General features: G+C 40.0%; 1 protein-coding gene across 3 annotated transcripts in view; it reads left to right on the top strand.

Annotated features, from left to right (window-relative positions):
* The first annotated feature begins 487 nt into the window (after nt 1-487).
* The window catches only part of med13a (mediator complex subunit 13a), a 192,553-nt gene continuing 175,268 nt past the window's right edge, over nt 488-17,772 (top strand). For 2 of the 3 annotated variants that reach the window (XM_041196888.1, XM_041196887.1), the window contains exons 1-2: nt 488-801; nt 12,483-12,717. In XM_041196888.1, the coding sequence (XP_041052822.1) occupies nt 727-801; nt 12,483-12,717 (310 nt within the window). In that variant the 5' untranslated portion in view covers nt 488-726. Of the gene's footprint in view, nt 802-1,531; nt 1,668-12,482; nt 12,718-17,772 lie in introns of those variants that run through there. The other variant, XM_041196889.1, reaches the window with a different exon arrangement.

Genomic DNA, 17,772 nt, shown 5'->3' with positions numbered 1-17,772 from the left:
TTCTGGAGTGTGAGAATGCTATGTGGCTAAATTTGAGTTCTTAAGAGAAAACACTTTGAAAATGGGAAGGGGAGAAAGAATCAAATTTAGACATTTAATACTAAAATAGAAGACAGTAAATTAAAGACTTTTTAAAAAAAGTTAAAAATAAGCACTTATACCTTGGCTAGAGAGAGAGATTTGGGCTGCATTCGTTCACCCCTGGTGGCCGCAGCTGGGAGGTGCGTGTTTGGACTGCGCTCCACCGCGCCCCTCGTGGCCGCGGCTGGGAGGTGCGTGTGTTTGCGCTGAGCTGCATCGCGCCCCTAGTGGCCGCGGCCGGGCGGGGGTCGGAACGCGGCCGTCGACCGCGTCACGTGACGGTCCCTCCGCCATTAAGTCTGGGACTGAGGCTCCCATTAAAGGACAGGGACTGAACACAAACCTGAGTCGCCGAGCGAGAGGCGAGTAACCAGGGGGGGTGGGAGGGAGGGAAGGAAGGAAACGAGGAGACCGATGCCTTCATCTCGTTCCTCTCTCTGAGGAGGGGGAGAGAGAGAGAGGAGGGGGGGAAAAAAAGAAAAGCAACCAAAGGAACAACTAAATAAAAACACCTCAGTTTTCATGTGGAAAAATATTTGAGGAAAATTTCCTGAGGGGAGGACTTTTATTTTTCTTTCTGTGTTTGCATATATCTTTTTCTTTCGAAGTGCGTGTTAAATCTTCGTCGACGATGCAGGGATCGTGATGATGAGTTCGTCCGGCTGCTGGGTGGCGAACGGGGCGAGTTTGGAGGATTGCTATTCCAATCTCTTCTCTCTGGTGAGTGATTGAAGCGGCCGTCGCGCAGCCATTTTCAAACCGCGGCCTTTTTACTCAGGCGTAGTGGAGAGAGATAGTGAGGGGGGGGGGGGGGGGTGGTGTTTAAAAATACCTAATAATCTCTCACTTTAATATATTTCTAAAGCAGACTGTGTCCAAATAACTTCAATTTCTCTCTTTAGAAAGAACTTCAAAAACAGTCCACTTTTTAAAAAAAACAATCACTTTTTTTTCCTTTTTAATGCTGTTAATATTTCATTAAATGTACAACTTGCACACATTTGTAAACGTCTTAAGGTGAAAATCTGTATTTTGTTTAAAAAAAAACCTGTGTGTTGGGCCAAATGTATAAACTCTTAACTTGCCCTCAAAAAAAGGCTACTTTGCCTTTTTTTGGCATGTAAGAATTTGCACCGAAGATAGCCTTTTACAATATATCTACAAAACAGACATATTCATATGATATTTTTAAACTGGTCACTTTCGTTGCCATTTTCCAGTCAAAGTCGAAACAGCGTTTTAACAAACGAAACTGCGGGTGCGGGGGTGGGGGGGGGCGAAATGTTTTTAAAACATCAAAACTACGATAGGCTCCAAGGCTGTCATTTTATCTCTGACGTTTTTAAGTTTAAAAAAAATAATTGATTATAATGAAGGGTTACATATAGAATGTAGTCTATCTTTGCTTCACCCCCCCGGAGACAGAGAGTAACTGCGTCGTAAAAGGGAAATGTGTTTTCAAACTTTAGAGCAAAAGCAAGAAAAAAGCAACCAGTTTCAGAATGAGAACTCCAATCGGCTGAGGAGAGAGAAATTTTAAGTACCTCCAAGAGTTTTAATGTAACGTCGGAGAGTTTGTTTTTTGGGTGTGTAACTTTCTCCCCCCCCCCCCCACCCCTTCCCCCCGTGGAATGGAAAATCTTTCTTAATTTACAAAGTGAAGGGAAGTTGTCAAAGGTCACTTTACATGGATTGTATTTCTAAATGTATTGGGTGGAGAGTATGTGTTTCAGGCCCTTTGTCTTGAGCGAGGCAGCAGATAAACACTTTTTAAGAAAATTGTGTTATTTCTACAGCAAGCTTGTTGATTGCTATCGGAACAAATTTGGCCAGTGCATTCCTCCGAGCTGACAAAACTTGTTCATATCGTATTTGATTTTATTAACATTGGATATATGGGAAGGGGTGGCGAAATGGAAAGTTTCAGAGCCAGTGTTTCCTTTTTGGTCATATGGGAGTCTTTAAATGATCTGGAACATCATTTTTTAAAAAAGTTTTTTTTTTGAACTTAAGATTCTTAATATGGCTGTCCAGCTGTCTTCTAAAAATGATTACAGTTACACTCATTACAGTTGAATGTGTTGCTGCTGTTCAGCGTATTTTTAGTGGAAAATGTGGATGAGCTTTTTGAAAAAATTGCAAATAGAATATGGAAAATAAAATTGACAGTCTTATTTTGGATTGCAAGAAACAAGTGCAATGGTGGAAACTGACCTGTATGGATTTTGAGCCATAAAAGTAGAATTGGGCTTTTAATTTTAAATTGATACCACTTACATTCTTTCGTGCCCCCTCTCTCTTTCTCTCCCCCCCGCCCCCCCCATCTCAAATCCTCGAGGAACTTATTGCTGTGACTCCTCCTCTTTTAGCTGAGATAACGAATAATCTGAGCTGCAGACTTCATGACTGCCGTAGTTTTAGTTGGTGTCTGGCAGGAGAACTGATGAAATGGAGTCAGAACAAAATAAGTTCTTACTCCTTTTCTCTTCTGCCCTGTCCCCAAAAATTAAAGTTTAGTTTATACCTAGAAGAACATAACATATAAGTTGTTTCAGCTAAACTGTTAAAATTACACTTGAACCTGTGATTTTTCTGGTTGGGATGTGGGTGCTTTTGTTTTTATTTCCTGCATTGGTTTGCCACAAAGTCCTGACTAAATTGATGAATAATATTTTGAAGATCCACTGTTAGGGAAACAATGTCTCCAAGCTAAGTGTCGATATAATTTACTTGATCTGGAATAGAGGTCCAGAACAGGCTTGTGCTCAAAGTTTATGGTTTTGTGGTGAGTGGTATAGCCTGAACTTCTTTAAGTAACAAGATATGTCATTTCCCTCCCCTTTGTTAATTTCCTATTCCTAATGGCACTGTCAGCACAGACTTAATGGGCCAAATGGCCTCTTTCTGTCCTGTATTGTCCTGACTGTTGCTGGAATTTGGCATTATGGTTGCTCATTTACCTTTGTTACATCATCCATTTTGTTACATGTAGGCAGTGAACACTAGTAACTGATTCATCTGGGTTGGTGAGGTCGGACAGAGGGTGTAGTGGAAGGGTTGGCATCACAGCCAAGCCCAACTCTATATTTACTGGCAAACACTTTTTCCAGTAAGAAAAAAAAGACTTGCATTTATATATTGCCTTTCACAACCATTTGGTGTCTCTATGCTGTTTACAGCTCAACTGCTTTTGATTATAGTGTTGTAGTGTAAGAAACATGGCAGCCAATTTGCACACGGCAAACTCTCACAACCAGTATTGTGATAATGACTGGATAATCTGTTTGTGTAATCTTAGTTGAGGGATAAATATTGGGCAGGGCACCTGGGATAACACTCGTGCTCACCCCCCAGCCCCCATCCTTGCTGTTCCTCATATAGTGGCTGTGGAATCTCTTTTTGTCCACCTGAGGGGGGGCTGACTGGGCATTGGTTTAACATCGCACCTGAAAGATAACAGGTTCAACATTGCAGCACTCTCTCATTGGAGTGTCATCCTTGATATTTCTTTTCAAGTCCTGGAGTAGGACTTAAACTCTCTCAACCTTCTGTGCTACGAGCTGAGCCATAGCTAACACTGAGGTTTGATGGTTTGCAATCGAGTGTGAAGCAAAACTCTTGTTTTTCTCCCCCTTCCTAGTCCAGGATCACTGAATCCAATTTTTAGCAGTGTCTTTGCTGGTCTGGCTGATGTCAACACAGACTAAGAATTGAATGTTTTGATCTGCATCGCTTAGCACATTGAGGCAGTGACTTTGTCTAATAGGCCGTAAGAGGAGTTGCGTCTTAGCAGAGATTAGTGCTTGTACTCTGTTCTACCAGGCTGTTCTATATTGTACACTGTTCTGTTTCAGTAATCTTTCAGTAATTGATCTCTTCCAGTAGTAGCAGCTTGCATCTGAATTCTGGAACGAAAGCTGTCAAGACCATCATGCTTCACTATTTTGCTGTGCTGTTCTTAAAGTTGGGGTGGGGGTGGGGGGTGGAAATACAGCTTGCTATAAATAAATCCGTACATACACATACTTTCTGGCCAGAGGCTTGCCAGATCTGATTTTGCGGTTGGGTTGCTCTATGATGTCACTAACAAAATATCCTGGAGTGGCTCCATTGAAAACAATTGATTTCAGACCTGGGAGTTGATCTGGAATTTGCCATGTCCAGGAAACCTAGCTACTAGCTGGGTGCATATCCAACCAGTGACTTGGGTTCCTGAGGTTGGCAGCACTGCCTTGATTGTCTCTCCAGCCAGTTCAAGATTGTGAGCTACCTCTTTTGTTCTCCCCACCCCCAGCCATTGATTTTAATGGAGCCACTCTGAGATCCCTGGGACTACTGCCCAATAGTGATGTCATCAGAGTATCTTAATAGTGAAAAGATCCAATCTGCTGGTCTCTGTTCTAGCTTTAAAAAATTAGATGTTTTAAAAGTACATCCCCTCCATAACTTTCTTTTCTGCTTTTTAAAAAAAATGATACTGATGAAGCTCAAAATTTGGAAGATAAGATTACATTTGAGACTCGCCTTTGTTGTTGCTCTGTGGGATTGACTGTTTATGATTCTTTCCTTGATCTTGAGGTTGGCTTCTATAGTAGAAGCTATATCTAATCCTAATCTTTGCAGATATGCTTGAGTATGCTTCAAGGTCATTGTATAATAATCCCTTGCTATTTCTCCCAGTTTTCTCCTCCTTCAAATTCTTAAACCTGAGGCCAATTGCACTGACTACTTGATGGATATAGTCTAGTTACCTATTGACTCACTAGGAAAGCTTACAATATAATGTTCTTTGATCTTAAATTCTCATATCATTTGCTTCACTTTCTTGAATTTGCTGGGACTTGGGTATGCAGTTATTAGCAACTCCTGTACATTATTCACTGCTAAAATTCATAAGTGAACAATAAATAGTAATATGGACTGACCTTGTCAACATAAGCACTTGGTTATAACGGTTGGTGTTGCTGTAATGTTTTGTTCTTTTTCCATTTGGAGGCACTAAGACCAATTTTAACACCTCTGTTGTATTGACTTGGCACAGGACAAGGATCTAATCTGTATATAAATGCTTTACTTTGAACTTAAATATTAAATCCAGTTGAAAGAGATCCTTGTGCGCCACATTTCATGTTTTTGGACTCAATTTCTGAGGTGATCTACAATGGAGACCCAAAGAATGGGGGAACTGCCCCCTGTGTTTATCATTACTGAAATTGGCAGCCTTATCATGGACTTAAAGAGCAAACTGGCACACATACCTCAAACCACAACACAGTCACTGAATTACCTTTGAAGCGTAATTGCTGTTTTGTAGGTAAATGTGGCAGCAACTCCCATGATTGGCATTAAGGTGAATGAACAGTCGATCTATTTTTGTTGCTTGGAAGGTAAATGTTGACTAGAACATGAGGGCCCTATTTTCATCCCTTTTCCAACAGTGCAACAAAACATTTTGCATCTACCTGAGCAGGCAGACAGGACCTCAGTTCAATGTCTCATGTGAAAGATAGCAGCTTTAACAACACAGTATTTGTTCAGCATTGCATTGGAGTGTCAGCTTAGATTATATGCTCAAGTCCTGGAGTGGGATGTTGAACCCAAGGCAGTTGGGATTTGTTTCTTTTTAGTCTCTGGCATTTACGCTGTGGATTGCGTTCAGAAATGGCAGATGTATTCTACACCTGTACTGCAGGGCAACTTGTAGCTAGATTTATCCATTGACCATCATGAGAACTATTCAGATTGTTTTGATGTGACCGAGTCACCTGTGATTCCAGTGTATATGGGAATAGTTTTGAAGTGAGCTGGCTGTAACTTGTCACATGAATGCAAGATGGGTGCTGTTCTGAGTGTGTGTGTAATTTAAATAATGGCAAGGAAGTTCTTAATGGCTTTGAATGGAATTTTTGTAGGACAAAAATTAGTTTTGAGCGATGTAAGGTGTTTTGGAGGTTAACTGAATCAATGATGGCACTATGAAGAATATAATTTTTACCCCATTCAAATAGTGTTACTCAGCCATTCCCACAAGTAAGTACGGTGCAGATTAAACCAAATACTGAATCAAGAGAGACACTTAAGTTTTATTTTTGTGAAAGAAGTAGATTTAAGGGGAGGAAGAGAATAGCAAGAGACATGCAACAGAAAATACAACTCCCTTCCAAATAATGTTCTTTCCTATTGGTTTAATCTCTGTTCCTGTGGGAATTGTTGAGTAACAGTTTGAAAGGGGTAGGAATGAGATTCTTGCGGGAGTGAAGTGCCATTGTTTCAGTGGCATTGCCATTTATTTTCCTTAAACCATAACACCAAAACAATGGACCAGAATTAACTGGTCAATTTTCTTCAATGTGACCACAGTGTTATGTTTTTGAGAATTTAAAAAGGGAAAAAGTAATGATGGGGTAATCTCTGCTATCACTTGTAGATGCAAAGATTGCATGTTGGAGCTTGGGATAAATGGCATGAATTAGGCTCCAGTAAAGAAGGGAGTTGTTGTTTTTCCCCCTTGTGTTACATGTGTCTTCCTTTTCTCTAATTTTGGTCTTTCACAAAAATAAAACTTAAATGTGTCTCTTGCTCCACTGTGCTGTACCTCCCTGTGGGAATGGCTGAATAACATCATTTGAATGGCGTAGGAATATGAGATACTTTTTGCAGGAGTGTAGTGCTGTCGTTTCAGTGGCAGCGCCAGTTATTTTCCCTAATGCTTATATCTTTCACTTGTCTTTGTTTCTGGTTCCGCTAGAATGCTTGCATGTTTGTGACCTAAAATATCAACAGTTCATGTCTGTGCAGAGGATGCTGGTTGTAGACTAAAATACCCTGCACTGAAAATACTTCCTTTCCCTCCTTCACATAAATTACATTTTTCAAATGAACAAAAAAACACATAAGACCTATTTATTTAGGAGGGCAAAATTAAAAGTTTATGTACAGGTAGAGCACTTCAAATCTGGCTACCTGAAAACCAGCAGTGTCTGAAAACTGGATGCACAATTGTGCTAGGCACTGCATTGGCGAGGTGTGGCTCCAGATTAGTTAATGGATTTTGGGTGCTGCTCTATTCTGCGCTTCAAACTGCCCTTTACCTGACCCGCCTTCACACAAACTTCACGCTCATGGCCCGAACTGCCTGACCTGAAATCTGGCACGGTCTCGATTCAGAGGGTGCCGGATACTGTACCTGCGTTGTCCCTTTATGCACAATCTACTTCCATTTATATAGCACCCTTCACTTTGAAAATGCCCTGAAGTGTTGCACTGAGGCTTGATCAGAAAAAAAAAATGGATGCTGAGCCACAGGAAGGAGAGATTAGGTGAGGTTTGGCCGCCAGTGTGGGTTGAGCATTTTTCAAAGTGGGGATGGTTTGGAAATTTGAATTGGTTAATTATTATTTTGTTTCAAATTATATTTGCTTTAAAAGGTTTTGCTATGGTTGCCAGTTGGCTCTCTTTTTCTGTGATAGTTTGAATATTAAAATAACTGCCAAAAACTAGTACAGGTTTGGCTATTTTGTCAGTGTAATATGACAATGTAATATGACAGTGTAATATGCTATAGAACTACCTGTATTGTATTTGTACTTTATACTATTAGCAACATTAATCATTCAATATATTGCATATCTAAACTCAATGACTTCAATTTAAACTGGAAATTTACATCTCTTAGAATTCCATGGGGGTTTGCATTAGGTTAGAATTTTGAAAAAAAAACTCTTGCCCTATTTTACCATGTCATTTACTAGCCAAAGGTGCAGGTAGGTGACCTGCATTGATGCCTTTTGAGAATTATCATTTTAATAAGGTGGCTGTTAGTAAGTGAGTATGACATGGTATACTCTCTTGTATTTGTTTCTTTTGCTTCCCATTAGGGTACTGATTAGTAAAGGGCTGAGATCTTGAACTTGTGCTGCAAGGCATTGCAGGCACTGAACAACTCAGTGATACAGAGCGTTATGGGGCCACTTACTGCGCTATCCAAATTTTAAGTTTGTGTGAAATATTATTTCATGAACAGCAGCCCTGCCCTGAAAGGGGCAGTGTGATTAAGTTAATGCTGTGCATAGTTGTGGCTTTTGAGGTGAATAATGAAGATATCTTGGACAAGTCACACTACCAATGACAAGGTGCTAGTAAAATCTGAGACCAATAGAACTGCTGACCAAGGTCAGGAAGAGACGGTTGGAATTTCTTGGACACATAATGCTGATCGGAAATATCAATGGTAGACAAAGAATGACCTTTTAAAGAACCTCGCAATAGGGTGAATGTGAATGAAGATGAGCCAGGCCTTGAAAAAGATTAATAAGGTAGTATGGTCACCCCTTTTAGTGTATGGTACTTGAAGGGAGAATGTTAGAATAGATTGTGCATGAGGCAGGTGGCTTTTTCTTGGTACTTGCTGTAACCAGTTCATGGTGAGGGGAGAGTGATTGATTGAAGTCACAAATATCCATGAAGTGAGAATAAGTTTGTACAGATTAGAGGATACTGTGTAAATGGGGCAACGATCTTGCTGTGGATGGGTGTGCCAGCATTTGTTTCTGTATCTAAATGAATGATGAATCCCAGAACTGTTGATGTGGGGAGAATTTCTCAAGCACTATTTCCGTTTCAATTTAAATTGCTTTTGCATAGTTGAAACATCATGGAAGCCTTTAAATGTTGGAATCACATGGTGTACAAGCCATGTGAGTGAGATTCTGGGAGGAAATCCAAGTTTGAGGCAAACTTATAACCTTCTACCTTTTCAGGCTAAGTTGCATTAATCACTTTTTTTGTAATTTTTAATGGTGATCATTTTTGAGGTGAAATTCTTTTTTTTTGTATGATTTGTGTGGTCCAAATGAATTGTCTGGGTGCAATAGTTATCAATTTCTATATTTCAGTTGAAATAAGGGACTGAGAACTGACTAATTATTTCTTATGCTGGAGGTCTCCAGTACCTAGATAAAATCTTTACTGGATGGCCTAAGGTGGTTTGAATAGGACTTCTCCAACAATAAGTGAGAGCAGAGATGCTAGAACAGCAGCTGGCCAGGGTAGGAAGTGAGAGACAGGAGCACCTTCTGTGAATTTGCTTTACAATGTGAGGTTTGATGTTTATAGTCTGGGCAGGGTTTGGTGTGAAATAATCTTACAAAAGCATTAGTCTGATTAGTCAATGAGACGATGGATATTGAGATCTGTATTGTGAACAGATGTGCTCAAGGGGATTGCCACCCAAAGTCACGACAGGCATTCGGTACTCCTATCTGAAATGAACAAAGAGGCCCTATTTGCAAACAATCTTGAATATACACTTGTAAAGGTATTCTTTACTTGAAAAAATTGTTTTGGGAGTTTAAGGGCATGATCTTCAGCAGTTGGTGAAAATTGAGCTTGTTGTATGAGTCACTTTTTATTATGTGTTGATGGCTATGTCCCCATCCAATGGAATTGAGGGTACTAAACCTACTGCTTAAAATTTTAATAGTCGTAATTTTTTTTCTGAATAATGGGCATTGTTTTAATGTAGATGTCAGTGTTGGCTTGCTTGCCTCTAATTCAGAAGGTCAAAGGTGCAAGTCTTCAGAGACTTGATATAATCTTTGCTCGCACTTCAATACGTTTTGAGGAAATTGAATGGCACTGTTGGAGTGCCATTCTTGGAATGAGCCATTAAATCGTTGTCCCATCTATCCTTGCGTCAAATGATCTCATGTCACTATTTGAGCAGGGGAGTATGACAGTTTTTAATGTACTACGTTTCTCCCTCAACCAACATCATGAAAAGGGATTTTCTGGTCGGAAATTCCTGCCAATAGTCAATGGATGTTTTGCTGTGTCACCAAATTTTTTGTCCCACCTGCAACGACTTGCTGTGGCTGGGGCAGGAAAATCCTGGCTGTGGTCTTGTATCGCATTCCTATTTGGGAGCCTTGTGTGCAAATTGCAGTGTTTCCCTATTTTGCCAGTGATTACACTTCAAAAATATGTAATTGGTTGATGTGAAAGATGCTATGTGCAATAAACCCAGTTGATTTTCAAAATCATCTTGCAGTTGTATCGTCTATTCTGTGCTTGTCTAGAGTTTAAATATTCTTGTGTGGCCACGCTAAGTGCAGAATTTGGCATAGGTGAATACGTACTTGTAATCACTATGGTTAGTAAATGGGTGAAGTAGGCGACCATGCATTTGTTACACTACCTGCAACTGCAAGTAAGGAAAGCAAACTCTCTAGTAAATGCTCTTCTAGAGGGCTGATTTATTTTTTGGAAAAACAGCGTCTTTATCTGAACATTCTCAGCTCATCTTTATATTAATCTGTACCAGGACTTTGAAACGGTTTTGTTTTCAGCATCCTTTTCAAATCTGTTGGTTGAGAAAACATTTGGCCTACTTCATCAATTTATTTCCACTAATACAAAAAAACAGTACTTTGAGTAAGCAGCCTTCAAACGGGAAATTGTGACCAAGAAACTAGTTTTTTTAACATGTTGACTTGCAGAATAACATTTTGTGACTTCCTGTTTTCAACTTTTATCAAAGTATTACATAGAGGAAAGCATACTTAACTAGCTATATTTGTACACTTACTGGGTTTCGAGCAGAGTGTAGAGTCATTCATAAGCTAGTCTGGCGCAGCACTCTGTAGTTGAACATCATCCCAGCATAGTTGTACACAGACAGAGTTCTCTGCAACTTTTTGGCTGTACAAATGCATTCCAAAGCAGTTAGAGAAGTTAGTATTAAACCTGCTGTTTACTTTGTCATGAAAATGTGTAGCAAAAGTATTACTGCAGCAAGGAGGCCGATCCAGAGTACTGGATTTTCTATTATTTTAAAAGTTTAATTGAAATGAGCTGCTTGAAGTTGTAACACAGGGATAATTTCTTTTTAATTATGTTTTTAATTTTTTCCCCCCCCACATCCCACCCAAAAGCATTGATTTCCTTACTAAGATATATAATTCCACAGATGCTGGTCACTCTGAACGAGTCCAGAGGGATGTTTTAAATACTCGTGGAAAATTTTTTCCAGACTCTGACATTTAGTGGTGGAAAGTAGCTCTGTACTTTTCAGGCCTTTTGGTTATGCATCAACAGAACATCAAAGGCCTTTTTTTAGTGAGGGGGGTGGGGGGGATGGAGAAAGGCCAATGTTAAGTGAATTGGGAGGAGAGGTTTGTAGTTGGCACTGAATCAGCCTGAAGAGTGAGATACAGGAAGTAGCCTATAATTGAATGTTCAACTTCAGTCTATAACTGAACCCTTAGTCAAAGTAAAATTAATTTCTGTTATTTATGGTAACCTGTATATGCAGTCTCAAATAAAACCTTTTAATGCCCTGTAAATATGGACCATAAACAGATTTTTAATTTTATGGTCAAATCATTGTTGTTGCTGCAACCATTTGTTGTTGCTGGGCTCCAAATTGAAGGCACAGTAGGAAGAATAATTGACTCGTTGCTAATCTCTGCTCTGATCTGCTATAGTGGCTTTGAAATGCATGTACATAAAGATGGACTGAATCCATTTTTAAACAGTTTAGGGTAAGTACAAGGAGTTTCTTGCATGTGGGAGAGTTTACAATGAAGAATGCATGTGTTGGTCTTGAATTGTGTTCACTGGTGTTATGCTATTGTCATTGATTCACAGTTGAACTGACTTGGTATCAGTTAAATCTACCTGTGCCAAATTTGAAGCCTGTGAACAGTGCAACTCCTAGTGAAATTTGCAAGGAGCTCATTGTACTTGTGAATGTACCTTCTTATGATTGAGCTATCCACTGAACTCATTATAATGCTTTTTTGTGTACACCCTGAAGCTGTTTATTGATTTCTCTTTTCCTCCTTCTGTCCCACCACCTCCATCCATAAAGGTCATAATGCAACATTGTGGAGGTGCACCTTTTTCGGAAAAATAAAGATCGACTGTGATGGAAGGAATTGAATAATAAAGTATTTTGATATTTTTATTGTTTTATATATGTGCAATGTGGAACAGGAATTTGGTTATCTTGCAATTTTTGATCCGGTTATTTTCTCAACAATTTTTTTGTGTGCTCTCCCCATAACCCCCATTTAATTTGGGTAGAGTATGATGCCCTGGTTTATTGTTCCCATGGCTGTGCTTCCTTTAATGTGTTCTGTATTCGAATGGTTATAAGTCAAAAGTGTTTTCCTGCCCTCGAGCTGGTGACCTGACTGAGAATTGCTGGAACTTCTAAGTGGTTTGTGACTGGCAGCCCTGAGACATTAACTTGTGCCCTCCTGGCTACAGATCAAATGCACTGAAATTTCGAGAACCATTTTTACAGGGGATTCTATGGTTGTTTCTTATTATGACACAATCTGCTTCTGGATGTTAGATCCTTTAATAGCTTAACATCTTGTTCTTCTGTTTCCATCTAGGCTGACCTGCCTGGAATTAAATGGCGACGTTATTCGTGGCAAGGTCCTGTAGGGACGCCGCTCGTCATCCCGGTGGCTGAAGACGATGCCATTCTCTGCAGCTTTAGCCGCTGCTTGAAGGCTAATGTACTTTGTGTGTGGCGAAGGGATATGACACCAGGCCACAGAGAGCTTTGGATTTTCTGGTGGGGTGAAGTGCCAAATTTTGCTGATCTCATCCACCATGAACTCAAAGGTGAGAAAAAAAGAATGGATCTAAAGTTCAGTTTTTTTTAAAAAAAAGTTTACAATGATCTATCAACACCTTGATCAGCATCTGACAAACCTTCATGAAATCTTGTGGAAAAAAAACGGCCACTTGGATGAGGTCCATAGTAGTGTTGTATCCCAGCAAAGGATAGGGAAAGGGACAGGGAGCTAGTAAGGTGGGGCAGAAATGAGAGCTACCGGCAATCACTTTTTGTTTTCTGCTTATTGACTGCAGTGGTGGTGGCAAATGGTCAGTGGTGTTTGCTGGTTTACTGGCTTCCCAGGATACAAAGGTGTAGTTTAAGTGATAGAAACTCCAGTAGAATAAACGGGATTTTTTTTGTTGTTGAAATAGTGGAACTTAGTTTTCCCTTTCTTTAAAGGTCTTGCTCTAAGGTAAGCAGATAATTGGCAAGGGGACTTTTAGAAATACTCTTGACTCTCTGACTCCTCGATGGTTCAGATTTAAAATTCTTATACTCATCATTAAATCCTTTCATAGACTTGTCCCCTCCATATCTGTAATCTCCATTAACTTCTTAATTTCCCTCCTGCCTCCCCCACCCCCCCCCCCCCCCAATGATACCTGAGCTCCACATGCCTCTGACGTAGCATGTGTTATCAATCTCTTTATCCAAATGAGTATTGCTGAAAAAAGAGACATGACGAAGCTTTACATCTTGCACTTATCAGGACACTTCACAAGAATACCAATATAAGGGAAATAAGCGATATTTACTGAAGAGTGCTCCCACCTTTTTAATGGCCTTCGTCCCTCCTAATATTGCTGCCTTTGTTTTCTTATTTCTATTTATATTATGCCTCTTGGAGATTCCTTGGGATATATTTTTATGCTAAAAGCATTTAAGTGCAAGGTGTAACATTATTTTCACTTGAGACATATTACCTATCAGAACAAAATTAGTTTCATTATTCCATGCAAAGATGAGGTTAGTATGTTGCCAGGTGTTCAGTGTATGGAAGGAAATGTCTGTCTTGATATCTTTAGTGGTTTTGTTTTTATTTTGCATTTTCCAAGGGAAGAGGTTGAAGCAGAGGAAGGATTGTTGACTGATTAGCATTTTGACAGGCTGACTATTGTAACCCTTTTATATCAGATGATAGAGTGGTGAGCCATATACAGTAAGGGTTTCTGTGCTCCCGTAATCCATACATGATTGGGTGCACCTGCCAGGTGTGAATATTCTGCTGGATTTTGTCTACTCAGAACTCCGAGCTGGCGCATTGGTCTCTGCTCATCATCTGGAGTGGAGTTTTAACCTGCATGTTCTGTTTCTGAGACAGAATCTTAAGGCTCACTCCATATTTTTCAATGAGATTACACATTACTGAGATGTGTTGTGTTAACTTTGTTATCTAATGGAATAATTCAAGTTACCTTAATGTAAATAGCCATGGCTAATTGTTCTGGATTCTGAATATCTGATTTACTGGGATAATGATGTGCAAAAAGAGTACAAGATTTATCAGCATCTCTTTATTTGGTGGGTATCTTTGGTCATGTCCTTATCTTAGCACTGGACTTCAGTAACATCCCCTAATGAGCATATTTCAAGTAAAATCTGTTGCTCCTTTCCTTGATGGTAGCAAGTGTTTACAGAATAAGATTTGAGTATCCAATTGTTCGCATTTTTTTGAATCTGAAATTAGGTTTGCTACTGAAATCAAACGCTGGGGATGGATAGAAGATGGGGGAAATTTATAGCTGGTCAGGTAGCACCAGATAATATATGGTGTTTTCAGCGTGAGAGAGAGGATTTGATGAAGTGTAAATGCTCAAAGTGTCAGTTATTTTATTTCTCTTTTTAAAGATGCTAAATGACCTACTGTATTTTTCTGCTTTTGTTTATTATTTGCAATTTTTAAGCTCCCTAAGCTGTTATGAGATGCAGATTAACTCCCATTTCAATTCTACACGTTACCATCAAATGGATTTTGCCAAGTTCTCTTATTTTTGTCCCTTTAACTGACTCAACTTTTTAATGTGTTAATCATTTTATAAGCAATTCCAGGCAGCTTAGAGATCTGATCCAGGAACTCTCCTTTGTTATGTGTTTGAAATGCATGATAGTAAAAGCTCCACTACTGCCTGGTTGAGATCTACTGCTTTGTGCAGGGCAAGCGTTAAACCTTGGATCTTCGAAGTTTGTTTTACGAAGTACTGCATCATTTGTTCCCATAGCTTTAGTGGATAGAAAGTTTGCACCATCAGCATCTGTTTTTTTTAAATATAGTTAATCAGTCAGCTTCTGACTGTTGAACTCATTGGGCTCTATTTATTTGCTTGCAGGAAGTGCTGAGACAGTGATTGAGTTGAATTACTCAGACAGCTGAAATGCTATGTTAATTATTTTGTATGTTCAGAGATTGACTTCAACAATGTTAAAGATCTAAATTAAGGTTGTTACAGTTCCTAAGACAAGCTCTTCTGAAAGAAGCTGTCGGGCTAAAGTAAAAGGATGAAAACGGTGTTTAAACAGGGTGCTGGTGGTGACCTCTTTGAGGTTGCAGCTTTTTAAAATTTAGTCTGTAGCTGTAATCTATGTTATTACATTGATTAACACTTTTATTTTTGTAATATGCAAGTGCATTTGTGACTAGACATGTTGGGGTTGCTTGTTATGAATTCACTTAAATTAAATCTCAATTTCCTTGAGGAATCCTTAATCTTGTAGGTGGTGCTGTGAAAAATGAACATTGAACTAAAAGGACAAGTCCTTAGTTCAGAGCCATCTTAAATGAAGCAAGACTTAAATATTTGTGTCCAAATGCTACACTGAAACCGCGATCACTTTTTGTTTGCATTTCTTGTAATGTTATCATTTATGGTCCTGCTTCCTTGAAAGCTTAAACTTAAGCGTGTGTTTTTAGTGGGGCCATGCAGCATGGTGTTAATATGTCATGGCCTTATTCTAATTTCTTGATATGAGTAGCTCTGTTGCAGGGAGGTGGAACCCTGGCCCTGTTTAAAGGAACAGAAAATCTGCTAGTGAGAAAGCTGTTTGAGCCACTTAAAACACCCGTCCAAATTGCTGGTATTAGTAATCTGGATGCAGATTACTTGTCTGTCAATTTTATTGGCAATAGTTAATGCAAGTAGGATGGGGGTAAGATTTGTTTACAAAGAGGGAGATTTGATCTGATCATAGAGTGGGATTGAACAGCCTTTGTAGAGCAGAGAATGAACACAAATTGTTGTTGGCCCCTTTTTTTGCTTGGATCCTCATCAACCACCTCACCTTATTGGCACAAGTGAGATTGGTGTGATGGTGGTGAGGATGGGGCGGTCACAAAGCTCCACTTCAGGATTGCCTGTCTTTCACCAGGATTTTGTCGTCTTGTTGCTGCATTAAAATGTTTGTTGGTAAATGTTCTGCTTTGTAAAATGCCTGTGCATATTGGAGAACTGAGCACCTACAGCCCATGATTTTCCATCCTCTGATATTAATACAGAACTCTGAAGAAGAGTCAGATGAACTCGAAACATTAACTCTGTTCCTCCCCACAGATGCTGCCAGACCTGCTGAGTTTTACTAGCATTTTCTGTTTTATTTCAGATTTCCAGCATCTGCAGTATTTTGCTTTTCTAAAAGAAAGGATGTTATGATTCAGTTATACAGGGCATTGGTGAAACTTTATTTTGAGCAGCATCCGCACTAGCCATATAAATAATGTGGCTACAAGAGCAGGTCAGAGGCTGGGAATCCTGTGATGAGTAACTCACCACCTGACTCCCCAAAGCTTGCCACCATCTACAAGCTACAAGTCAGGAATGTGATAGGATATTCCCCACTTAGTCATAGAGCTCTACAACACAGAAAAAGACCCTTCAGCCCATTGTGTCTGCGCTGGTCAAACAAATCCCTAACTATTCTAATCCCATTTTCCAGCACTAGGCCCATAGTCTTGTATGCCATGGCATCTCAAGTGCATATCCAAATAATTAAATGTTATGAGGGTATCTGCCTCTACTGCCTTTTTCAGGCACAAACCAGGGAACTACAGGCCAGTCAGTCTAACCTCAGTGGTGGGGAAACTATTGAAGCAATTCTGAGGGACAGAATTAATCTATACTTGGAGGGGCAGGGATTAATCAAGGACAGTCAGCATGGTTTTAAGGGGTCATGTCTGACCTGGATGAGTGCAGCTCCCACAACACTCGATGCTTGACACCATCCAGGACAAAGCAGCCCACTTGATTAGCACTGCATCCACAAGCTTTCACTCCTTCCATCACCGACACAGTACACACCACTGCTACTATCTACAAGATGCACTGCAGGAATTCACCAAGGCTCTTTCGACAGCACCTTCCAAACCCACGACTACCACCGTCTAGAAGGACAAGAGCAGCAGATAGATGGGAACACCACCAACTGGATGTTCCCCTCTAAGTCACGCACCATCCTGACTTGGAAGTATATTGCCGTTCCTTCACTGTCACTGGGTCAAAATCCTGGAACTCCCTCCTTAACAGCACTGTGGGTGTACCTACATCACATGGACTGCAGCGGTTCAAGAAGGCAACTCACCACCACCTTCTTGAGGGCAACTAGGGATGGGCAATAAATGCTGGCCCAGCCAGTGAAGCCCACATCCCGTGAATGAATATTTAAAAAAAAGGATTTTGCCTTTTCTCGAATACTGTGTGCCGTTTTGGTCTCCTTATTTAAAGAAGGATGTAAATGCCTTGGATGTGGTTCAGAAGGAGGTTTACTAGATTGATACCTGGAATGAGCAGGTTATCCTGTAAGGATAGGTTGAACAAGCTGAGCTTGTTTCCACTGGAGCTTTGAAGAATGAGGAGTGACTTGATCGAAATCTATAAGATCCTGAATGATCTTGACAAGGTGGACATGGAAAGTATGTTTCCTCTTGTGGGACTACGCGGCCTTGTTTTGAAATTAGGGGTCGCCCTTAGAGGACAGAGATGAAGAATGTTTTTCTGAGAGTTGTACGATTTTGGAACTCTGCCTCAAGGTGGTGGAAGTGGGGTCACTGAATATTATTTAAGGGTGTG

Source organism: Carcharodon carcharias, chromosome 10 (genome assembly GCF_017639515.1).
Source record: "Carcharodon carcharias isolate sCarCar2 chromosome 10, sCarCar2.pri, whole genome shotgun sequence".
In the NCBI taxonomy this organism is placed as follows: Eukaryota; Metazoa; Chordata; class Chondrichthyes; order Lamniformes; family Lamnidae; genus Carcharodon; species Carcharodon carcharias.
This window is presented reverse-complemented; position numbering and strand designations above follow the sequence as displayed.